The sequence below is a fragment of the Carassius gibelio genome, chromosome A1 (assembly GCF_023724105.1).
Source record: "Carassius gibelio isolate Cgi1373 ecotype wild population from Czech Republic chromosome A1, carGib1.2-hapl.c, whole genome shotgun sequence".
Taxonomy (NCBI): Eukaryota; Metazoa; Chordata; class Actinopteri; order Cypriniformes; family Cyprinidae; genus Carassius; species Carassius gibelio.
Window position 1 is genome coordinate 11,439,548 of NC_068371.1, and position 26,154 is coordinate 11,465,701.

General features: G+C 38.2%; 1 protein-coding gene across 2 annotated transcripts; it reads left to right on the top strand.

Annotated features, from left to right (window-relative positions):
- The first annotated feature begins 17,536 nt into the window (after positions 1-17,536).
- Positions 17,537-21,813, top strand: LOC127943277 (motor neuron and pancreas homeobox protein 1-like). 2 transcript variants are annotated; one of them, XM_052539655.1, is made up of 3 exons: positions 17,537-18,322; positions 20,012-20,172; positions 20,747-21,813. In XM_052539655.1, the coding sequence occupies exons 1-3, from the start codon at positions 17,875-17,877 to the stop codon at positions 21,089-21,091; spliced, it is 954 nt and encodes a 317-aa protein (XP_052395615.1). In that variant the 5' UTR covers positions 17,537-17,874; the 3' UTR covers positions 21,092-21,813. The 2 variants fall into 2 exon arrangements, with proteins under 2 accessions (XP_052395615.1, XP_052395696.1); XM_052539736.1 differs by having other exon boundaries at positions 17,539-18,298; positions 20,747-21,812.
- Positions 21,814-26,154: the final 4,341 nt, after the last annotated feature.

The window sequence follows — 26,154 nt, forward strand, 5'->3', positions numbered from 1 at the left end:
GGGTCAGTATAGGTTGGATATTATTGATGCTCTTAAATGCATCACAACTCCCTTTGGTCGAGGAGCGTGAAATGCTGAGGTTGGCGAGAAAGTGGCCAGGGTAAACAACACATGTTTTGAAACCCACTTACACATGTAGCATAATGGTCAAATATTCTGGATTGCTCATGCTAACATTGTTGCATAATAATATGAGGAGGTTATCATGATATTTGAGGTAGCATGATGCTTACAATAATAGTTCAACCAAAAAATGAAAAACTGCTGAAATTTGCTCACCCTCAGAACATCATCGAAACATATTTGAAGAAATTAAGCATTGCTTACCAGTGGATCCTCTGCAGTGAATGGGTGCAGTGAATGGGTACCATAGCTTCTGGACAAAATTCAAGTCCATAATCTATAATTTTGCTTCTTCCAGTGAAAAAAATGCCTATCCCCATGTTGTCCTCTTTTTTTTGCTTATACACAGTGCTTTATCTGTGTATAAGCGAATATTTTAATATACAGCACAGACCAAAAGTTTGGAAACATTACTATTTTTATTGTTTTTGAAAGAAGTTTCTTCTGCTCATCAAGCCTTCATTTATTCGATCAAAAATACAGAAAAAACAGTAATATTGTGAAATATTATTACAACTTAAAATGATAGTTTTCTATTTGAATATACTTTTAAAAATAATTTATTCCTGTGATGCAAAGCTGAATTTTCAGCATCATTACTCCATTCTTCAGTGTCACATGTAATATCCAGTCTATCACATGATCATTTAGAAATCATTCTAATATTCTGATTTATTATGAGTGTTGGAAACAGTTCTGCTGTCTAATATATTTGATGAATAAAGGGTTAAAAAGAACTGCATTTATAAAAAAATAAAAACCACTTTCACTTTTTATCAATTTAACACATCCTTGCTGAATAAAAGTATTGATTCTATGTAAAAAAAAAAAAAAGAAAGAAAAAAAAATTACTGACCCTATATTACTGACCAGTAGTGTATATTGTTATTACAAAATATTTATATTTTAAAAACATAGCTTTTTTTTTTTTTTTTACTTTTTATTGATCAAAGTATCCTATCCACAATATTACATTTTTTTCTGTATTTTTGATCAAATAAATGAAGGCTTGATGAGCAGAAGAAACTTCTTTCAAAAACATTAAAAATAGCAATGTTTCCAAACTTTTGGTCTGTACTGTATATTTATCTTCTATTTCTATTTCTTTTTTTTACTGAAGACACCAATATTATGCATAGAGAGTCATATTTTAGCCAGATGCAATGTTTTGAAGTTAACTAATGCCTTGATGGATTTGTTTCTTACAAACATGCAGCTGTTTGCTTCACAAACCATTAATAGATGGACTAGAGTTGTTTGGATTACTTGTGGATTTTTGCAATGTTTGTTTGGATTCTCATTCTGACGGCACCCATTCAGTGCAGAGTATCCACTGTGATAAAGTGATGTAATGCTTAATTCAATCAATTCAATGAACAAACAAACTCACCTACATCTTGGATGGCCTTTGAATGTCACACTCAATTGGTTTCGAACATTTCATTAGAAGATTCATTGATTCATTGATAATCAAGTCACCTCCTATAGTACAAATCTAGTAGAAATCAGATTCCCACAAAATCTCAGAAGTCCTTGAACTGTCCTTGCTTATTGTATCTGTATCTGCTTTAGTGCTTTCTTCCACCAACTTGACCAGTGTGTTGTTATGTTTATGTTCCACTCTGCTGTGATTGTGTCTAATTGGCAGATCAGGACTTCATTAAAGCAGTTTAAGTGTGAGGGAAGAAAAGTCAAAACACTGTTGTATCGGTGAAAGGGGTGACGGTGAAGGAGAGAATTAACTGATTAAAATGGACAAGTGTGTGGACATAAGGTGGGAGGAGCTGCGGGTGATTGATGGGTAGTTGTAGCAGGTTGAAGTGTTTGGGTAAGTTCTGTCAGCGAGCTGGTAGAGAATGAGTGAGCTGTCTTCATCAATTTAGAGCCATTATCATGTCAAAAGGAGAGATGACATCTGCAGGAGACTGCTTTGCAGGCAATCAATCTGATACGAGAAAAGTGTGTGTGTTTATGTATGCATCAAATCTTTGTATTGTAATGTCTTGGAAACATGGAGCATTACTATGTATGCACACAAATGCATTAAGATAGAGGATGATGGGGCTAGTTGTCACACAGGGAAGGGCTATTTTTCAGTAACTAAATTGCAGGATTATTTTAGTTTAGTAAAAAAATAAAACCATCAAAAACATTTTATTTTCTTGAAATGCAATTCATTTTAACTAACATACCAAAACTTTAACTTATTTTATTTACATTATTATTTAGTTTAAATTGACATTCTGAAAAAAAAGAAAATTATATATATATATATATATATTATTATTATTTTTATTTTTATTTTTTTGTAGTCAAATACTTTATGGTTTATGCCTATATACAAACTGCGACAAAGTACAAGGAGAAAAAAGCTTTTCACAGCAGTAAATATGTGATAATTAGCCCCGGTCTCGTATGCTCTGCACAACTGCACAAACTGTCAAACACTTAAAAGTCTTCTTTTAGGTACTTTTGCAATTTTGTTAAGCAGAGGTTATAAACACACACTCATAAATTCATGCACGCCCCTCCCTCACTGAGCATCTTTACCGTAAGCCTGTTTAATTTTCCTGAAATAGGCAGCTGACAGCAGCTTCATATTGATGGAGTGTGAGGAGACAAATGCAAAGATGAATTGACACGTTGTTATCCGTCACCGGACCCCGTTCATCCTCTCATCTCATTGCATACACAAACACACACATTCATCCAGTTTCTTTTTAGTATCACTTATCATGATTACAGCGAGAAAGCGGTAACCATTTGCATTAAACATCTTGCTGAAATGTTGACACAAGAACAGTTGATAAGAGTCATATTATTTTATTTGGATATTAATGGTCAAAATGAACCTATAAGAGAGTGTTTAACCTGATTTTTCACCATGTTGTTGCTATAACAAGTTTATAAATATAAATAATAAATGTATAAATGGTTCCACTGTGGATTACAACCTTCTGCCACAAGTTGAAGTGCGCTGATAAATGAGGGGTGTAATAGCACACAAAGACACAGAAATATACAGGTTCACTCTTATACATGCACATACATTCATCTGTCCATGAAGCTTTGCACAAGAGTAGGCTATTTTACATGTCTGGTGAGATGTTTTAAGCATTACAGAAATGTCCATGTCATTTATGTTTTTATGGTGTTTGTGGTAAATGCAGTTTGTGTATGGGTAAAACATTTTGACCTATTTGCAAGGATTATTGCAAATTAAATAAATAAACAAATATGTAAATATAATCCCACAAATTTGAGATGGATGTTAGATTTAATTTGGCAAGTGAAATGTTAAGTGCCAAAAGTAAACATTTTATTCTGTGACACTTGGGAGGCATTTAGAAATGAATTTCCCCTTGCTTCCTTTATGTGTAAGTCTAGCAGTATGTACTGCCTCCAATCCTTGATTAAACATGTTGAAAGAGTTTTATAAGGGGGCGTGGCTGCTCATTTTAGTCAATTAGCTGCCAGCACAAGGGCCGTGTAAAAAGACAAACTAATTTACCCGTCTTCCTCTGGAGGAGTGCGCAAAAGAGGAGGAGAGGAGGATGGAGTGATGAACGACAATGTGTCAGATCGGCACACAGATTAACCTCAGGTCCAATCGAGCACCCATTAATTAACCTTACTGATGAAATGAACTGAGTATTATATCCCCCCATAGCATCTATTAAAGACATCGCTGACTGCCTTCATCTTCAGTAGAGCTTCAAGGAGAGAGCCAAGGATTTGGAGAGCTCCGTATCTATCTATCTATAAAACAGGAACTGTTAAACAGGGCTAAAGATATTGAAATATTTTTTCATACAATGATGTTTAAAAAATATTTTAAATTATTTTGATTCTCATTTATTGATCAAGGCCTTCAGAATTATTATTATTATTATTATTATTATTATTATTATTTGTAGCAGTTCCCATGACATTTTTTCAATTTATTTTATCTTTGTGAATCATAGTGTCAAATAATTATGTTATTCTCATAACATTTATTTTAATTTATTTGATCTTTCATTTATTGATTTAGACCTATAGAATTCTATTGGGGGGGGGGGGGGGGTTAAATATTATGTTGGAATAACTTTTCTTTTAAATTACATTTTATATCTACTTGTTTTAAAGCGAGAAATGCTCAATTAAAAGGTTTAAAGAGAAAAAGCAGGAAAAAGTTGCTTTTTTTCAGAATAAAAAAAACAGTGATGATGTTTTATTTAAATAGAATCTAAATGGATTTTGATTGAAAAAAAAAAAAAAAACTGGTGAATGATAAAATGAAATCTGTCTGATCTGTCATATTGATCAAATAATGTGACTCCATTCTGTATCCTGTTACATCAGGAAACATATCATATTGTATCAGTAAGTCAGTAATAAAATTAACAAATTCTTTAAAAATGCACTCAGTAAGCCACACAAATAAAATGCAAGATTCATATATTGTATAAATACCAGTGATTAATCAAAACACAAAAAGGAACAGCTGTCTTTCTACTGCCATATAGTATTGAGCCATAGCAACCTGTGCATGCTCATAAAAACATATAATGATTCAGTCAGAAGTCAATATTAGCTTCATTGCTTTTCCATACTCTTATATTCTAATGCAGTCACTCACCGATCCTGTGGCCTTTACTTTGAAACTGTTGATGAATAAATGTCATCCAATAAGAGCTCGGGTGAGATGTTGGACCCCATTTGATCACAGCTAAGGTGACACACTCAATCGAAATACTGCCACCAAAACGCCATTTGTTGTCCAGACAATTTATGAGGAATTTAATCAAATTTGTCACCTTGACTGAGTAATTGACTGATTGATTGATTTTTTTTTTTTTTTTTCATTTCCTGATCCTATAGTGGTCAAAGATCGACAGTCAGCAGTGAAGTACAAAAGTGGCAAAACAGTTAGACTACTTAACTCAATAACCTCAATCTATCAAGTCAATAATTTGGGCATAAAGCTACTCAGACAGACTTCTACTCAGACATTGTAAATCAGATTTTCATAGCACAGAAATAAATTTTGTCCCTCTTAGAAAGCTATATTTATGTATGACAACATTCTCATGAGGTTAAAGTAAAAATTAGCCGTAAGAAACAGTTATAGTACTTATTTTAAATATTTAATGTGATTGTTAGCATTTTTCTTTTCAAGGACCAAACTCACATTATTTTTGTTTCCTCAAAGAACCTTTTTTTTTCTTGGTGAGAAGAACATTATAATAGTATAAAGTACCCTTTTTCCCATTGTAAAGAACCTTTGGTGCAATGTAAGGTGGAAAGTTTTAAAAGGGAATCAGTTAATTTATAAGTTAAGGGTGAGCGGGGTTAGTTGTAATTACTAATTGCATTCATGAATTTTAACGAAAAACCATGATTAAGAGGCAATGTGCAACGTTCAGAAATTATTAATTTCAAGAAATGTAAGGCATTTTGGCTCATCTATTTGTCTCCTGTTCTGTGTGTGGAGGGAGGGGAGTGTTGTGTTCAGCTCTGTGATTTTCCTGAATGTTGGAAAGTTTTTCTTTATCTATTTTCCCACATTGCTTTGAACTGTGCTGTATAGCTGTGTTGCAATCAGGGCCATCCCAAGCATGCATCCTCTTTGCAATGTTTCATTGTGCTTTTTTAAAATAAGCCTAGCAAGATTAAAACTTAAGAATTCAACATTTTAGTGAACCGTGGCAAAGTTTACTGAGACAATGAACAGTGATGCTTCAACTCAACACATGCCCTCTGAAATTTCCAACAGATGGTTATTCTTTCACTCTTTATCTTAATCAGACAGTTTGATGTCCACTTTTCTGTATGGTTAAATAGATGTCCTGTTTATGCATTTCATTGCAAATTTTTACCAAGGACAAATTGAAGTGCTTAATAGATGGTGTCAACATCTGCTGCCCACACACACTCACATTTTAACATAACATGTCTATATCATTAATCAAGCCATTTAGGCGCTGTGTGAGCTGTCACAATTGTTGTCTGGGAAGTCTTCAGTTCTCGCAGGTCATTAGAGGGAACGTGTGAGTGAGACAATGGACGAATAGAGAGGGCTGCTGGTGCATTGTTCTCTGAGGGTTGTCCTCTCGTAGGATGTGGAGATAAAGCTTTCAGGAGGCAAAGAAAAGCTTTCAGGAGGCAAAGAGAGGTCAGTGTCTAAGCAGGAGATATTTCTCACCCTCCTCTGAGAATGACTTGAGTTGCAACATCCAGTCAACTATAATATTATGATCATAAAATCCTTGTGTTAATACAGAAACAAAAAAATTTGTATCTTGGGGGATAGTATCAGAATTAACCTGCATATAGACAGAATATATGAAACTATATTAATAAAATGTGTTGCTCAGTTGCTTATTTACAATAATTTTGGTTATATATATATATATATATATATATATATATATATATATATATATATATATATATATTGTCAAGGGGTGGAAGGAACACACGACAAGGAGAGCTCAAAAGAAATACCCCGGAGGATGGATTTATTTAGAAGAGTGCAGTCAAGGTGAGTAGTGGGCGTGCTGAGTGTTCCCGTGCTCTCCGTGCGAGTTTCCCGGTGCTGGGTGCTCGTCTGTGCAGTTCTCGTGGGCGCTGATTGGTCACACACTGGTGTCTGCAGAGAGAGAGGAGTAAACACAGGTTAGGTCTCAGCCGCATTGGAGGTATCAGTCTCCCCATTGTACTGTCGAACACGGCTTATCTGGCCGGCGGCGAACAAGCTTCAGGTGTGGCCGATCAGCTCGTGATGAGGCTCTGCAGGTGCAAGGTGTCTGTTTCCAGGGCAACGCTGATCTGTTCTCAGGACGCTCATCCCCCCCCCCCCCCCCCCTTTTGCGTTGACCTGGTCCTAGTGGAAAGATGCGACAGTAAAAAGGGGGACATTGGGGGTGGTAGGGGAGTGACCCCTGACAGACCTGCGAAAGCTGACCAGATCCAAGATAGTCCGTTGGCATTGACGTTGGCGGTGCCGGTGCGGTGGTGCACCTTGAAGTGGAAATCCTGGAGTGCGAGGAACCACCGGGTCACTCTAGCGTTGGTTTCCTTGGCTCTTTTTCTGTCTGTTTGCAGTAGGAAGGGGCAACTGAAATCTGGGGCACGGAGGACCGGTTTGGAGGTCAGCGCCTGTTTTATCTGTCGAAACACCTTGTCTGCCTCATGGCTCCATATTACTCGTTCTGGCTGCCCCTTCCTAGTCAGGTCTGTCAGAGGGGCAGCTATAGAAGAGAAATTGGGGATGAAACATCGTTAGACCCCGCCAACCCCAGAAAGGCTTGTACCTGAGTCTTCATATTTGGCCGGGGAGCCGCCTGCACCGCCTCGACCTTCCTTTCTTGAGGTTTGATCAGTCCCCGGCCCACCTGGAATCCCAGATACCTTGCTTCGAACAGGGCCAGGTGACATTTCCGGGGGTTGGAGGTTAGTCCAGCCCTTCTGAGTTCTCCTAGCACCCTCCGTAGATGGTCCAAATGGTCCTCCCACCGCTCCGAGTGTATGACTACATTGTCTAGGTATGGGGCGGCATACTGCTGGTGAGGCCGCAATAGGACGTCCATCAGCCTCTGTCGCAGGAGCCCCGTGAAGGCCAAAGGGAAGGGCCCGGTATTGCCAGTGTCCACTCGGTGTGGAGAACGCTGTCTTGGGCTTGGATTCCTCCGTCAGTGGTACTTGCCAATATCCTTTGGTGAGGTCCAGGGTGGATATAAAACGGACCCTTCCCAGGCGGTCGAGCAGTTCATCCACCCGAGGCATCGGGTAGCCGAACTCCGATACTTCATTGAGGCGGCGGAAGTCATTAAAAAACCAGAGGGTGCCATCGGGTTTTGGGACCAGGATGATTGGGCTGGACCACGGGCTGCGGGAAGGTTCAATTACCCCCATCTTCAGTATGTGTTGAATCTCTTCCTCAAAAGCATGCCAGCGAGCCTCTGGGATCCGGTAGGGCCGCTGTCTAATGATGACTCCTGGTGGCATCTTGATGTCATGTTGGAGGGTACTGGTCCGCCCGGGGAGGTCAGAGAACACATCGGAGAACTGACCGACCAGGTGCTGCAACTCTGCTTTCTGTCTGGCAGACAGATCCGGGTTCATATCCACGGTTGCTGGTTCCACAGCGGCGAGGGCAGCGGCTTGGTCCCGGGTTCCTATCCACCGCTTGAGCAGGTTAATATGATACAACTGTGTGGGGTTTCGTTTTCCAGGTTGGGGTACCTGATACGTCACTGGTCCCATCTTTTCTATGACCGTGTAGGGCCCCTGCCAGGTGGCCAGAAACTGACACGCCGCTGTGGGAACCAGCACCATCACGCGATCCCCCCTCTGGAACTCCCACGGCTGGGCCGGCCAGTCATAATGTCGTTGTTGAGCCCGTTGTGCTTTGGTCATGTGGTCCCGGACTAATGGCATTATGCGATCAATCCTCTCCCGCTTTTCGGTGACATGTTCGACAACGGAACGTTGGGGAGAAGGCTGCTGATGCTCCCAAGCCTCCTTGGCGACATCCAGTAGCCCCCTTGGCTGTTGGCAGAAGAGTAACTCAAATGTGCTGAAGCCGGTGGACACTTGGGGGACTTCTCGGACTCCGAAAAGGAGGTATGGTAGCATCAGATCCCAGTCACACTAGTCTTCTGCTGCCACCCATCGCAACATTTGCTTGAGGATCTTATTAAAGCGCTCGGTCAGTCCATCCGTCTGGGGGTGGTACACTGACGTCCTTAGTTGCTTCACCCGGAGTAACCGGCAGAGGTCGGCCATTACCCGGGACATGAACGGGGTCCCCTGATCGGTCAGTATCTCCACTGGGATGCCGACTCAGCTGAAGAAGAGGAACAGCTCGTGCGCGATGTTCTTGGCCGTGGCTTTTCGAAGGGGTTCGGCTTCCGGATACCTGGTAGCATAGTCGACAATCACCAGGATGTGTTCGTGTCCCCGTGCTGACTTTGGCAACGGCCCCACCAGATCCATCCCGATGCACTCGAAGGGCAGTCTTATCATTGGCAGCGGAACGAGCGGGGTGGGGGAGGCAGTTTTGGCAAAGTCTTCTGGCATATGGGGCAGGCCTGACAGAACTGCTTGACTTCGGCGTCCAACCCCGGCCAATGCCAGTAGAACAGGGCGGCGGCGCGGCTTCTGCTGGGTGTGTCGCCCTTGACGGGCCCCTCTAGGGCTGGCAGGCTGGGTAGCGGTGGCCAACAAGGTCTCAAAGCCCGGCCAATCTCTCCCAAGCAGCCCCGGCACTGATAAGTCTATCACTATTCCGACTTCGATTGGCCAGGACCCTGGGGCGGCGGAGATGGTGACGCGGCGGGCAGGGACATGTCGCGTGTCTCCGTGTACACAGGTTATCAGGAATTGGGCTTTACTGTCACTCCGAGGCGGGAGGACATGGGCTTGGACCAAGCTCATGGCACTTCCGGAATCCAACAGGGCCTTGAAGGGGCGGCTGTTGATTTTCACCATGGCCTCCGGGGCTCCTGCCAGCCGGGTCCGTGCGGGAGTCGAAGTGGGTTCCGTGGCCATCGGCTCATCTCGGGGACCAGGGCATGTCGGCCTTCTCATGGGCCAAAGGAGGCCCTCCGGCGCGCATTGTCCCTGGACCACCCTCCGGGGAAATGGTGGCGCTCGCTCTCCCACTTCCCGGCTTCGGGCCGCCTCGGCCAGCTCAACTGCCTCCACCAGCTCTAGGGTCATCCTGGGGTTCCTCATAGCAGCCGCCTGACGATGGACGCGGGGCAGGGCACACAGGAGGTGGTCAATCACCATGCGTTCCATCACTTGTGCGGCCGTGGGGTCTCCCTCCATCAACCAGTCTTGTACCAACCTTTTTAGTTTGGTGGCCCGGGCATGAGCCGGCACCCGGGGTTGAAAGGTCCACACAGCCCCATGCGGGCCAGGACTTCTCGCTTGACGTCGTCGTAGCGATCTGCCAGGGCCGAGGGCATGCTGAATACGGTCCACTGTGCTTCTCCCGTGAGCAGGGGGGCAAGGGCTAGTGCCCAGTCATCGCGCTGCCATCCATCCAGGGTCGCCATGTTTTCGAACATTTGCAGGTATACTTCTACGTCATCGTGAGCTGACATCTTGGGCAACAGCTGGATGGCTTGAACCCGGGGGTCTATGACAGGTATGCGCTGGCGGCTGGCGAGACGGAACGCGGCGAGTTCCTGTTCCGTCTCACCCTGTCGAGAGGCCACATGCTCCACAATTTTGGCTGAGACTCACCTCCGCCAGGCTTTGCAGCAATTCATCCATCCGTGGGGAGGAGCACTCTCCGATCTGGGAAACACAGGGCAAGTACATCGGGTGTTATGGGAAGTGTTCCCGGTTCCGGTTTACCTAATTAATGCAGCCTAAAACTCCTTTAACAGATTTGGATATTAAAAGCATATTAGTATGCCATGTGTAAGCCAGGTTAAAGAGATGGGTCTTTAATCTAGATTTAAACTGCAAGAGTGTGTCTGCCTCCCGAACAATGTTAGGTAGGTTATTCCAGAGTTTAGGCGCCAAATAGGAAAAGGATCTGCCACACGCAGTTGATTTTCAAATTGCCTGAGTTTTGAGAATGTAGCGGACGTAGAGGATTATAATGTAAAAGGAGCTCATTCAAATACTGAGGTGCTAAACCATTCAGGGCTTTATAAGTAATAGGCAATATTTTAAAATCTATTCGATGTTTGATAGGGAGCCAGTGCAGTGTTGACAGGACCGGGCTAATATGGTCATATTTCCTGGTTATGGTCATAAATGCTGCTGCATTTTGGACTAGCTGTAGTTTGTTTATTAAGCATGCAGAACAACCACCCAATAAAGCATTAGAATAATCTAACCTTGAGGTCATAAATGCATGGATTAACATTTCTGCATTTGACATTGAGAGCATAGGCCGTAATTTAGATATTTTTTGGAGATGGAAAAATGCAGTTTTACAAATGCAAGAAACGTGGCTTTCTAAGAAAAGATTGCGATCAAATAGCACACCTAGGTTCCTAACTGATGACGAAGAATTGACAGAGCAGCCATCAAGTCTTAGACAGTGTTCTAGGTTATTATATGCAGAGTTTTTAGGTCCTATGATTAACACCTCTGTTTTTTTCTGAATTTAGCAGTAAGAAATTACTCGTTATCCAGTTTTTTATCTCGACTATGCATACCATTAGTTTTTCAAATTGGTGTTTTTCACTGGGCCGCGAATAAAGTATTGATCTGAGTATCATCAGCATAACAGTGAAAGCTGACACCATGTTTCCTGATGATATCTCCCAGGGGTAACATATAAAGCGTGAAGAGTAGCGGCCCTAGTACTGAGCCTTGAGGTTCTCCCTACTGCGCTTGTGATCGATATGATACATCTTCATTCACTGCTATGAACTGATGGTGGTCATATAAGTACGATTTAAACCATGCTAATGCATTTACATTAATGCCAACAAAGTGTTCAAAAGAATGTTGTGGTCATTTGTGTCAAACTCAGCACTAAGATCCAATAAAACTAAAAGAGAGATACAACCACGATCAGATGATAAGAGCAGGTCATTTGTAACTCTAAGGAGAGCAGTCTCAGTACTATGATACGGTCTACATTCTGACTGGAAATCTTCACATATGCCATTTTTCTCTAAGAAAGAATATAATTGTGAGGATACCACCTTTTCTAGTATCTTGGTCAGAAAATGGAGATTCGAGATTGGTCTATAATTAACTAGTTCCTTGGGATCACGTTGTGTTTTTTTTTTTTTATGAGAGGCTTAATAACAGCCAGTTTGAAGGTTTTGGAAACATATCCTAATGACAATGGGGAATTAATAATAGTCAGAAGAGGATCTATGACTTCTGGAAGCACCTCTTTTAGGAGCTTAAATGGTATATGGTCTAACATGTTGTTGGTTTAGATGATTTAACAAGTTTAGACAATTCTTCCTCTCCGAGAATGAGTGGAACTGTTCCTCAGGCGGTTTATAGTGCACTGTCTGATGCAATACTATAGCTGACGGCTGAATGGTTGCAATTTTATCTCTAATAGTATCGATTTTAGAAGTAAAGTAGTTCATTACTGCTGTGATGTTGGGAAATGTCAACACTTGTTGAGGCTTTATTTTTCGTTAATTTAGCCACTGTATTGAATAAATACCTGGGGTTATGTTTGTTTTCTTCTTAAAGAGAAGAAAAGTAATCGGATCTAGCAGTTTTTAATGCTTTTCTGTAGGATAGGTTACTTTCCCACCAAGCAATACGAAATATCTCTAGTTTTGTTTTCCTCCAGCTGCACTCCATTTTTCGGGCTCCTCTCTTTAGGGTGCAAGTATGCTCATTATACCATGGTGTCATACTGGTTTCCTTAACCTTCCTTAAGCGTAAAGGAGCAACTGTATTTAAAATGCTAGAAAAGAGAGAGTCCATAGTTTCTGTTACATCATCAAGTTGTTCTGAGGTTTTGGTTATGCTAAGGAATACTTGGCAGTAAATCTGTGCTACAGTGTGGGTTAATTATTTTTAAATTATAATCATATTTGACATTGTATGTTGGAGGTTTCGATTCCCTGTAACAAGTTGAAAGCGTTCTGACTCCATCCCAACCAAAGGTTGCCATTCTCAGATGAATTAGCCAATAAAGGCTACACTTGCTGTGTGCTAATTACTTTAACTTCCTCATTTACTTTATATGTCACTTTGCCGCCCAGCTTCAAAGGCGATTCATTGTAATCCATCGCAAAACCAACATCAATTAGCACATATGCTGTAGGTAAGAGCCTAGGCAAAGAGATAATCTAAGATTATGAAGAGCGGGAAACGAATAGCAGGATAAACTGGGAGAAAGCAAACTTCAAAGCTCTCAGTTTTCTCTCTTAAGGAAAGAGATAATGGTGTGTTGAGATAGCAGTGATATCAGGGTGAAAGTAATTATGTCTTCTTGTGTGTGATTGGTACAATATGGGTTGTTTATCTCAAGCACACAATGAGGCCCTTGTGTAGGGCCATAAAAAACCTGGTTGTTAAAGGCGGCCCATTAAACCACCATAAACCTCACACTATCTCTGGAAGCATAAGGTGTATTTGTTACCTGTGTGGAAAAAACAAAGAGGTGACTCATTCCCGCTCTGCGGAAACGTTTGAATTTTTTAAATACAGAATATGCTTCTGTGTTTTAACTTAAAGCGGTTCTTTTTTTTTTTTTTTTTAAATCCAATATATACCAGACTTTCAGAAATATGCTCTGGTCCAGACACCAAAGCTATAATTGTATTGCTTATGTAATGACAAGAGAATGATCAGGATGGAATATATAGCTAACCGTGTGCAAACAGTGTTCCCAAGAAGATATTTAGATTGAAATTAAGTATGTTTTCTGACAAAGAGACAGGAGGTGTCATGATTATCTTTGAAGTCGTCTTATCTGAATGAATCAATACTTGCTGACGCATCACAGAGTCATCATAGCCATGGCAAAACTGATCAACATAATAAAGCCACATCATTTAAATCCAGCCTAGATGAATTTATGAGTCCTGATGCGCCACAACGGATTAAAGCATATTAAGTTTGGCAGTACAGACTACACTGAAGGTGCAAATCGAGGACAAAAACAGTGATGAACAATGATTTTGAGTTACTTTGTGGCATTTGGGTAAAAGCTGCACATTTATCAGTGTTCAGACGCAATGCCAGGAAAGGACCTGTCCTCAGAGAATTTTTTCAGAGCAGGAATAATTAGTATAATGCATTAGATAAAACCTTTTTTCATCTCATTTTGCAAAAGTTGGTACACTAAAAAGGCTTGTGAATGGCACACGTCTGATAATAAACCAGATTTTGTGGTTGTGGTTGTGCATATTCATGCAAATAGTACTATTCCAGGATGTTATTATTGTTCCAGACAACACTTGACAAAACATCTTGCAATGTAATGTATTTTATATGCATATAGTTCAAAATAAAAGTGACCAACAGCTCAGCTTGTACCAGACTGAAATTTGGGTCATGCCAATCAAAATTCAGTTTCATTTCCATTTAAAAAATAAAAAACTGACTCAGGCAGAGGATCAAAGATAAGGTACTAAGGCTTTTGCCGGTCATGGCTGTCTGATCTTTGCTGAGCTGCGATAATGACTCCAAAATATGCCCGTAATCGGCGATAAGGCCTTTAATGTTCTGTAAACCCGACAGGTACTAAAGTTTACAGGCCTAAAATTAAATGATAAACTTTGACTTTGAAAGGCATATCGAGACTTCACAGTGATAAGTGATCTTAACTTAATAGATCACCCAAAAATGTACATTTGCTGAAAATGTACTCACCCTCAGGAACTTAACATGAATTATTTTTATTAGTCTAAATCAAGCTAGTCCGGTTAATTTTTATTTATAAATATTTATATATATATATATATATATATATATATATATATATATATATATATATATATATATATATATATATATATATATAAAATGGTTAATTAAGTTAAATATTTGAACAGTTTTATTTTTATCACTTTAGATAAAGATGCCACCATCTGAGTTTTTAATTTTATTTTTTTATTTTTTTACTTTATTTTAATCAAACTATTTAATGCAGCAAACATTTGACGCACTGATGGACTATAGGTGTAAAATCGTAAAATGAAATATATTGATATTAGCCGACATTATAAATAAGTTGTTTACAAAAATACTATCACATTAGTATTATTATGTAATATTATTATTGTAACTGCTCAGTGAGATTATACTTTTCCATGTAATATTATGTGAGATACATAATAATAATAATAATAATAATAATAATAATAATAAGAAGAAGAAGAAGAAGAAGAAGAAGAAGAAGAAGAAGAAGAAGAAATTACAGTTATATATATTTTAAAGAATAATTTATGTGTTTCGGGTCAAGTAGCTAAGTAGCATGAACATTCAAATAAGCATTGATTTGTTATTCTAACTGATTTTATTTTATCCACATTTATCTGATTATTTTTAGCTGTATTCTTAGTGAAATAAAACACTTTCCATAATCTTCAAAAAATTTCCATTTTGTGCTCAAACATCACATCAGTCAAACTGAAAATTGGATATTAATATAAACTAAAAAATTCTCATCAATTCCTCAACTGAATAATAATATAAGCTCTACAGTACATCTGCAATTAAAAAACCTTTAAGGAGAAACTTCTGAGACAAACTTAATTCTTAACTGAAACATAAAAGTTAGACACAAGTCACCTGAGCTACGAAACGGCAGCATCTAAGCAATTAGGACTTCTAGAAAGAACACCATAAAGCGCCGTAAAAAGCGTAGATTTGAATAATATCGTAAGTCAGTTTTAATCTAAACATTCAAAAACAATTAAAATATGAATTCAAAAATAAAATATAAATATTAGTCATCTCAACTACCACAACCATTGATGTATTTCATTCGTCTATAGTTTCAGCACCTGCCTGTCATTGCATTTAATCACTGGTAGCGTGCAACAAACATAGGCTATATGTGTGCGCGCTCTAGTTAAGAGAGGACATGACACGAGGCCGGCAGTGCCACCGCTTCCATTGATTCAATTTCATTTGCGCACCTCTGTCAGATGGTGCCAATGACAGATTTACCAGTGCAACGACCGAGGGGAGGGAGAGGATGCTGGGAATATGCGGAGAGCACTTGATTTCTTTTGACCAAATAAGCTCTATAGATGTGTCTCAAACCCAGTGAACTGTCTATCTACATATAGGCTATAGTAGCTATATTAACAAAAAATCTATATAGTCTTTATTTATTTTAACTTTGTCATAAACGATAATAACAGCATATAACACTATAAAACCATAAAACTGGAAATACCCAAAGATGACCAGTAGCTAGACTGCGTGTTTACGTCAGTAGGCCTAATTGTAGAATGCTTCCTCAAACATGCTGTCTAGTTAGGCAGCACGCTAGGTTTGAACACACAGCCTGCATCAGGACCGCAGACCGCCGTTCATTTGCGGGACAGAGGCAATGGCTGCTCCAATCTTCTCGGGTCAAGGCGAAAATATCAGTTTGTCGGCCTCATGTCGCCTGTGCAGAGACTGTTTTCCATGTTATTAATCCACCGTCCACTGCTGTTTCTTGTAGGCAATATAAAATAACAATTGCGAATTTCAATTAATTTCGTCTCGGTTTATTGCGTGTTTACGACAAGCAGTTCATACCTAGAATGAATTGCCCGTGTAGGCTACTCTTTTTATTATTTGTATTTTTTTCCCATATAAATCATTTGGAGCGTTTGCACTTGTAGATAGCCTACAGAAGATTGTAGCCTGCTTTATTTTTTATTCATAAATGTGCGATGATTATTTAGCCTAAATCACAATGCGGTCGCAAATTACTTATTTTATCGAACGGACTCTTTAATTAATTAAAATGCATCTTAAACCCCTTCATATGTGCTTGTATCATTGCTCAGGTAATTGGAAATTAACAAAGATATCTCATAGAAAAAGACAAATTCGTAGTATTGTTATTAGATTATTATCATTATCATTATTGTTATTGCAGACCCCTGTAAAAAGTGAATGCTTGCAGTTAGAGCTATCTCTGTCTGACCTGACCTGACTTTTAATAAAAAAAAAATTATATATATATATATATATATATATATATATATATATATATATATATATATATATATATATATATATATATATATATTTTACTTTATTTTAATCAAACTATTTAATGCTGCAAACATTTGACGCACTGATGGACTATACGTAATGTAAAATCGTAAAATGAAATATATTGATATTAGCCGACATTATAAATAAGTCGTTTACAAAAATACTATCACAATTAGTATTATTATGTAATATTATTATTGTAACTGCTCAGTGAGATTATACTTTTCCATGTAATATTATGTGAGATACATAATAATAGGCTAATAATAATAATAATAATAAGAAGAAGAAGAAGAAGAAGAAGAAGAAGAAGAAGAAGAAGAAATTACAGTTATATATATTTTAAAGAATAATTTATGTTTTTCGGGGCACAAATAAAATGATCATAATCTTATACAAGTAGCTAAATAAACATTGCGGAAGTAAATTATGTATTTATTTAGCAGGTTTTAATTATTATGGATGCTTTAGGCATAGCTTTACACTTGTAGTTAGTGCAATTAATTGAGTTACTAGTGATTCAGAAAACAAGGGACGCTTGATGTCAGGCGCTTGTAAAATTCGCAGTCGTCTTTGCTCTAATGTTGGCTGAGGAGGAGTAAGTCTTAGTCCAAGGACAAGCTCGAAGTGTCTATACTACAGTATATGATAAGTTAATTAGAAAACTGTCCAGTGATCTCCTCTCGCAGGACATCCTCTGCAGCCAATCATCGCTCAGCCTCACACAGGCGTTATGACTGAGATGTGCACGCTCAAGGAAGTTCAGACAGCAGAACAGATGACAGAGATACAGTTCGAAACAAGAGAGAGTGCTATTATACAGTAAAATTAAGCGCTCTTATCGTTTCTAGGCGAATTTTATTTTTTTTCTGTGCGGAAAAGATTAACGGTATGCTACTTTAGTAAATACTTTATGCGTTTCATTCCAAACGAGCAAAAATTAGCAAATCAGTTAGACTAAACGAAAAAATAATTTAGTTATAAAAGAACACAAAGTATCAGTAATCGCGATTAAAGCGCATGCATCTGTGCGTAAAACGCAGCTATCCAAGTGGTTTCCTGCAACTCCAAATACCCTAAAACGTTGCAATGGAAAAATCGAAGAATTTCAGGATCGACGCCCTTCTGGCTGCAGAGCCACACCGAGGGACCCGAGAAGCATCACCTGGACTGAGCAGCGACAGCCCTACGGGAAGCCCGGTGTCTTGCAGGGGCGGCGACACTCCGTCCCCCCGCGGGACCCCGGGGGCCATTCACCTCCAAACCGGAATCATACCTAAACCAGGGCTGCTCAGTTTTCAACACCCGGGACTCACTTCACTTCCAGGCATGTACACAACGCCCATGTACCCTATTTCAGCTTTGGGAGGTCAGCACCCTGCCTTGCCGTTCTCGGGTTTTACGTATCCGGCGTATCCGGAGCAGCTGAAGGCAGCGGCGATGGCCGGATCTTTACCCCTGGAACACTGGATACGAGCTGGCATCATGGTACCACGACTGCCCGATTACACCTGTGAGTGGGGTGGCGTTCAGATGAGTGGGTAACACATTTATAATAAACATTACATAATCCTTAACAGATCAAAAGTTACTGCAATAATAAACTCTGATAAACAAAAAGATTTAGTGACAATTTTCATTCATAAATGCTAGTACATTTCAGAATTAAGAAACGAAACGGCAAGTGACACATTGACACATTGAGAGAATGTTTGTTGTCCATGAAATATGAGTGGATTACCATAATACTTTTTTTAAACGTTCATTAATAATTAATTTAACATAATGCTAATCTATTTAAAAAGTTCATCAATAACCGAATGATCTGTGAAACACTGTATAATATTTATGAATATTCTGTTATTAATGTTAAATTGCTAATTGCAATTTCATGTAATTTAAAGCAACAAAGTCATCTGATATTAATAGAAAAAAAGGCCTCTCTGGATGTTTGATCCAAATCATACATATATTATCATACCTCTATCATTATAGCATCATTATTGTTAAACACCTAATTTTGTTGCATTACCACCATTGTCAGTTTGAAAGCAAATATTGTAAAAACTCATGAAACCCTTTTCAAACAGAGAGAGAGAAAGATGTGCTTACACACCTGTGACTCTAGAAAGACCTGAAGTTAATTTATCACTAAGCTATTATGATGTTTATAGCTTCTGTTTTGATTGATTATTAAACTGAAATCATGGTGGTCACATTAGTTTGCTGAAAATACAGGGGAACCTATTTTTTTTTACAAATTGAAACCAGAAATGTAAATATATAATATAATCAAATACACAACTATAATTTGTTGTGAACAACCCATTAGACAATATATTTTCCCATATTTAACAGACATTACACTCTTCATATGTCTTCATGATTGAAAGATTATATTATCCTTGGATAGTTAAAGAAACAACAACTCAACAATAAAGTCATTTTGACACTGTAACTTATCAGTGCTTTATCTTGTGTAAGCAGGATTTACACCAAACTGTAATAATATAATTTTATTTTTGGCTTCTTTATAAAGCAATAAATGTCACCTCGATGGAAATTGTCTTTGTGTAAGAGAGAAACTATAAACAAACACCTTAAACATGTTGTAGTTCATCAATAAAATCCCCAAAGCGTTCATTGAATTTTCATTAAGTTAATGGCATGCTCTTGCATTTTATGGCCGCCCAGCCCTGCTTCCTCTGTGTTTAACAATAAGTTGCAGTAGAGCTATTATGGTAAATGATAGCTGCAAATTCTGGCCTTTCTTTTGTTTGTCTATGTGTGAGTATATATGTGTGTGTGTGTGTGTGAGTTTGTGCCTCATCCTGCAAGTCCTTGACATTTTATAAAAGAGACAAAAATCTCATAAAAATAATCTACAGCAGATTGCATCCCTTTTGGCTGGTGCTTAATTTTAATATACAGGCACAAGAGGCCTGTTATTAATTTGGAATAGGTTTACAGTTTTCGTAATGACATTAGTGCAGGCTCTAGAAAATCTGAACCGTATCTGCATGAGCAACAGAATATCACTTGACTGTGGGTGATTTTGAATTGGACCAGTAGGAAACCACCCAACAATCACTCAAAACACATTAGAAACATACAAACCTAACATCAAAACAACACACTAAACCCTCATTTAATTGTATTTGTATGTAATCTGTTAATGATTGATGTTATGGCCTTCACGTCCTGATTCTTTCTGTTTGTCTTGTAGCGTCCCCACAGTCCGGTTTGATGGGTAAATGTCGTAGGCCACGGACAGCATTCAGCAGTCAGCAACTACTGGAGCTGGAAAACCAGTTTAAACTTAACAAGTACCTTTCCAGACCCAAACGCTTTGAAGTGGCCACATCGCTCATGCTGACTGAGACACAGGTAAAGGAGTGTGAAAGTGAGTGAGTGAGTGAGTGAGTGAGTGAGTGAGTGAGTGAGAGGAGGATTGGAAAAAAATGGGAGACTGAGGTATTTTAAAGATGCTGAAAATAAATAATGGTAAAACCACGTTACTCTAAAACAATATGTTAAGTGTTTTTTTTTTCTAAGATTTGTAAATTCTTTTAAAAACATAGTTTTACCAATGCTGTATTTGAAAAAAAAAAATCATATTGTGACAATTTTATAATTACAAATAACAGTTTTCAATTTAAATATATTTCAAAATGTAATTTATTTCTGCAATGACAAAGTAGATTTTTATGATACTTCCGAAATCATTCTAAGATTTGATGCTCCTAAACATTTCTTGTTTTTGTCAATTTAAAAAAAATTATATATATATATATATATATATATATATATATATATTAAAGGATATTGGTTACTGTCTTTATGGTATCACCATCCTTGTCTAAAAGCAATGGTATGTTTTCCATAAATTATTTTCTATTTGTTTCTTTGGTGGAAAGTAGTTATTTTGGTGATAACTTTATGGGGTTGTGTGTAAATATAGGTCAAGATCTGGTTCCAGAACCGTCGAATGAAGTGGAAACGTAGTCGTAAGGCTAAAGAACAGGCCACACAGGTCAAGGCCGTATGTCAGCCCGGGGGAACCAAGATGACCAATGAGAGGTCAGGAAGGGATGGCCGCAGGGTCATTGCTCAGAGTGTAGATGAGCACGAGGAAGAGGACGATCTTGAGGAGGAGGATGAGGAGGAAAGGCAACACAAATTCATAAATGACAACCTTAATGTACCACGTTGCACAGACTTTCTACACCACATGTCTGCATTAGGATGCCACCCCGACAGCCCGTTCTCTGAGGACGTCATGGAGGAGGTGGGAGGAAGTGATTGAAATTACCCATTTACTTTCTTAAGGAATATATTTTTTTAACATTTTTTTTTTTTTTTTTTTTTTTACTGTGCATGATTCATTAGTTCTCATTATTCCAAAGATATAATGATGTGAGCAACTTTTCTGAAATCTTACAACTAGTGTGGTAATTTAATACAGATTAACAGAAATGTAATATACTTAACAGCAATAATAAATACAGAAAATTTTGAAAAATAATTACCACTGGGAAATATCAAAATGTTCTGGAGAGTAAACTTATATGTAGTTTCATGTGGTGTCAAACCAAAACAACAAAATAACATTAAATCAGCTTGAAATACATTGGATTTTATTTAATTAAAAAATTTGTTGAAAGGTGCAACATGCATATAAATATTAATTTGCATTAAAAGTATGCAATGTACTTTAATATGCATTGTTTTTTTTACCTTCTCTCCACCCCTCATATGCATCATTTACATATGAGATGGAGTATGGAGCATGTATGAGTTGTAAGTAATGTATATTTCTATATGTCATAGTTACATTCATATGTGGCTCAGTGGTTGTTCACTTCGATGTTATTTTAAGAAAGTTAAAGTCTATGTAATATATTTCCATTAAAGGATGCAAGAGAGGTAGATCCACAGTAATGTTATATTTGTCCGTGTTGCTGTAAATTGCTGCAAATAAACTAAAAAAAGGCAAAAGTGTGGCAATGATTGTATTGAAAATCTGAATAAAGCTACCTTTCAGAGGCAGTGTGCAGAGGTAACATCCTTTAAAGCGTGAAGACAACTTTTGAGGTTCTTTACAATTTGCTGCTTTTAGCAAGCGAGCAAGAAAAGAAGACAGAGACAAAGCACAATCATTTTTTAGGCATTTGTGATGATTAATAGACTCCAGTCATTAGGGTCATTTGAAACTTGTCTTAGACAAAAGCTCAACCAACAAACAGTACAAATAACAATCACAACAAAAGTTAACATTACATACAGTACATCTAAAAAAAAAAAAAATAATAATTTTAAGATCCTATAAAGCAAGGATCCTAAAATACCAAAAGCAATTGGGATAAAGGTCTTCTTATACTTGGCCTTTTTCACTAAAGGCACTTTGTACCGCCTGCCAGATGGAGTAACTGAAAGAAACTATGCAGGGGATTGTAAGAGTCTCACAATAGAGTCCACAATAACAAGGCTTTCCTTTTTAATGCCACAGTATAGAGATCAGTGAGAGGGAGGCCTACTTGTCTTTGACCAATTATTTTACTGGCCACATTAATAATCCTTAAGAGTCAGTTTTTGCTTTTAACAGAAAGAGAGTTAAACCAGGACACAATATTAAAAGCAAGAACAGATTCAATAAGGGATTTATGTACAACTACCAGAATGTCCTTTTCAATGATAAAACTCCTCAGTAAGCCGAAGGAGTTAATGCGCCTTTTTAAAAACATTGTCTGAATGCTTATCAAATAAAAATTTGAACTCCTTCATGTTTTCACACAAATGAAACCTATGCCCTATGTTGCCCCTGCACGAGACTTTTCTTAATGCTGAATAGGCTATTTACCACAAGTTTTTAATCCATATTAAGATGAAGAGGTTATTCAGTCAAGAGCAGTTCTGAGCAGAGCAATTTTTCTTTTGCTCTTACTTAACATTAATAAATAGCAACAGGTAGCCTACTTTCAGACCAAATGCACAGATCTGACACACTTAAACAAGTTATATCATGTGTGATTGAATAGCATTATACAGTATACAAAAACGGGAGATTATCATATAATGCAAGAATAAATAAACTTTTGGTTAGATTAATGTTTGAAAACACTGTTGGAATGAATACATACTTAATATGTAGCCTACATTTTAAATAGGCTACACATGACTTAATATATATTCTTTGTGTAATAGTCTACCAGTAGTATTTGAAGATGCAAAATCGCCATTGACTGGCTGCATGTGCAGCAAGACAGCTGCCTTCGGATTCCGACACAACCAGTGTGGACTGATTAACACGCTGGAGAATTCCTAATCTGCTGCCCATAATAAACCATCTGAAAGAGGTTATTTATAACCCGACCTCTCAAATATGAATTACTTAGGCGGGTTTACTGATAGTCAAATAATTAAGCTAATGAAGAGGAAGTAAGTGATCAGAGCCTTGGTGGTGATGTCATCACGGTTATGCATTCGACGTAAAAAGCAGAATAAATACAAATATAAATAAATAAAATCTTAAATAAGGCACTTTATTGGGCATTTGCAAGAGGGCAGTGATTAATGCAGAACAAGTGCAGACATCATAACTCTGCTGTCATGGGGGCTACAGGACAGCTTGTTTAAATGCATTTTTAACTGGCCTCAGAAAGGTGCCTCTGCCTTGTTAAAACTGAACCAGACTGGGACATAGAGGATGGTGTCTGAGTGAATTTTACTCATTTACAGGGATTGGACTACACAGGTTTATTTCCTGGGTAAAAGGCGCATAGCATACACTTCCTGAAAGGAGATATTGGACTTTACAACTTGAGAGTTGTCAATGAAAGCCTCAGCAGTTTTACACTGGATAGGTTTTAAAGTCAAGAAAAGGACACATCACAGAGTCTGCCTGATTAGGTAAATTGCAGATTAACATTTGCATTACATTTGGCGGGCACTTTTATCTAAAGCGACTTACAAGGTATATCTTACAGTTGATCCGTTCATGCATCCTCTGAGAATGAAACACCTGACCTTGGAATTGCATGCATCATACTCTACAGTTTAAGGGGATGCTACGGAGCTACAAATAAGTTACACTTCATATTATAGTGTTCAAAGTGTTTAAACTTAAAGCTGCGGTAGGTAACTTTTGACGCTCTAGCGGTTAATAAACAGCACTGCTTGCGTCTTACGGAAGAACATCGTAGCCGGAACTACTTCTCTCTGTTTATGTCTATGAAGAATCACAAAGGTACTGGGTTACTCCGCCGCGGTACCCCCGAAGCAATCTAAAATAGTCCGAATATAAACACTTATTATAGGTGCACCCTAGTGATTCAGGACAGGCTAAAAACACTGTTTGGAAAATGGATTCATGGTGTACTCTTTTATTATATACATTTTTCTACATTTTGAACACAAACAAAGTTACGGACCGCAGCTCTGATTGGTTGTTTTTTTACCGGGAGCGCATGACTTTCTGCAAATGGCAATAGGACCACTGGGAGGAGCCAGAGGAGCTTGATTTTTTCACAGATTATCTGTCTCATATTCTTCTGTCAGGACATAATGACAGGTTTAACAAATATGTATTTTATGTATTTTAAAATATATTTTTACAAAAGTTACCTACTGCAGCTTTAATTAGTTCTGTTTGTTAAGGCAAAATAATAATAACAAAATTATCTTACTGATATAGATATAGATATACCAGATCAAGTAATTAGTGGTAAGAGAAGTCTAGCACACACAAGTGGAACTGGCAGACAATAAAATGGCTGAAAAAACCTGGGATCAAAGTCATAATCAATATCAGAACATCATATTGACTTTGATTTTGGCCCATAAGAAACAATCCTTAACAGCAAGGTGTTAAAAAGCACCAAGAACACCTTAGTAAGGTTTTTTTTTTTTTTTTTTTCTTTTTTTTTTTTGCACAGGCAAATGGCAATTACATTTTCTTTAAAAACCTATGCCATTGCAGTCTATAGGCTACCAACTATAAAATCTATACCAACTGGGAATTCATAGAACTATGGAGAACCACTGAATTAGAGGTTTCTTGAAACCTTTCAAAGAGTAATAATGATTCTTGCCTTACCAAACACCACCAAAAATCTTAAATATGAATCATGCCAACAATTTGTATTTTTAGTACATTAATAACAGCAGAAAACTCAGTGAGCCTTTTAGAAACACATATCCATAACCTGAATATAAATGAAACGATTCAGGCGGTTTTATCATAGGCTACTCTTGTATACACAAAAAGATGGACAGAAATGCTACCTGCGTCTTCAAACCATTACAACACTGACCCAGAGTCATGAGCACATGGCACAAAAGATACCATGACTTAACACATGACACCGCTTTCAGCTCCAACCCTTTAATCCGCATGAAAATGTCAGTTTCATAGTGAAATAAGTAAATGTGACTCTATCAGATGACAAATCAGCAACAATAACTTGAGCGGCATGACCCCGTAAAATATACCCTGTAGTTTAATCAGTCAGACTCATTACGGGAATATGAACAGATTGTGTGATCTTTTAAAGTAATCACCCTTATTGCTTGAGATTTCCCTCAGCCTTCTCGTGTCACTTAAGCTAATGGGGAGGTAAGAGAATGAGAGACTGGCCCCATAAATTCACATCTGTCCCGACTTTAACCGCAGCTCAAACACACAAAAAAGTTCAAGTTTTAGTAATAAACTTTTATTGAAAAAGGTTCAGCCTTTTCTCTTTAAATACAAGCTTACGTTCTGGACAGGCATTTATTACGCTAGCGGGAAATCTACCAAACAGATGCGAAATGTGGCTTAATAATCAAGATAAGCGACTAGCTACCCATCACGATGATTATGCTTGGCTTGGAGTCAGCAAAGGGCTGTGTTTGTTTTTCCCTCCACAATAAATAATCAGCCTCTTGTGATGTGATTTCTGTATGTAGGTAGATGTAGAAAACTGCTAATGTTTACTCTTATACGCTAGTGACTAATTTAAATGTCCGGCCTACCTAAACTTGAAGCGAACGCTTTATTTATAGCTGGTTGTGCAATGACTGTTTTAAAGATGTAAACTTCAACACAGTGGTGTTCAAAAAAGCAAGGTGTTGGGGAATTCAAAATCTAATTTAAACAAGAAATAATCAGAAAGGAATAAAATACATAGCCAATCAAAATGGTCCAATCAATGGCGCATTTGTAGGTAAACAAATACAATATCCGCAGAACTTTACCAAATGTGACACATTTACACTGTATTTCCTACCCTCTCTGTGGCCTTTATAACACATCTGTGATTTACTGAAGGAGAGAAACAGTGGAGGACCAAAGGCACTCAACACTGACCCGTAATCCCTGGCTAATTAAAT

Bases quoted from the DNA above. Each gene is read 5' to 3' on its own strand.
- LOC127943277 (XM_052539655.1), top strand. From the start codon at position 17,875: ATGGAAAAATCGAAGAATTTCAGGATCGACGCCCTTCTGGCTGCAGAG. The intron at 18,323-20,011 runs GTGGGTAACACA...TTTGTCTTGTAG, and splicing joins GTGGGGTGGCGTTCAGATGA to CGTCCCCACAGTCCGGTTTG. The intron at 20,173-20,746 runs GTAAAGGAGTGT...GTGTAAATATAG, and splicing joins TCATGCTGACTGAGACACAG to GTCAAGATCTGGTTCCAGAA.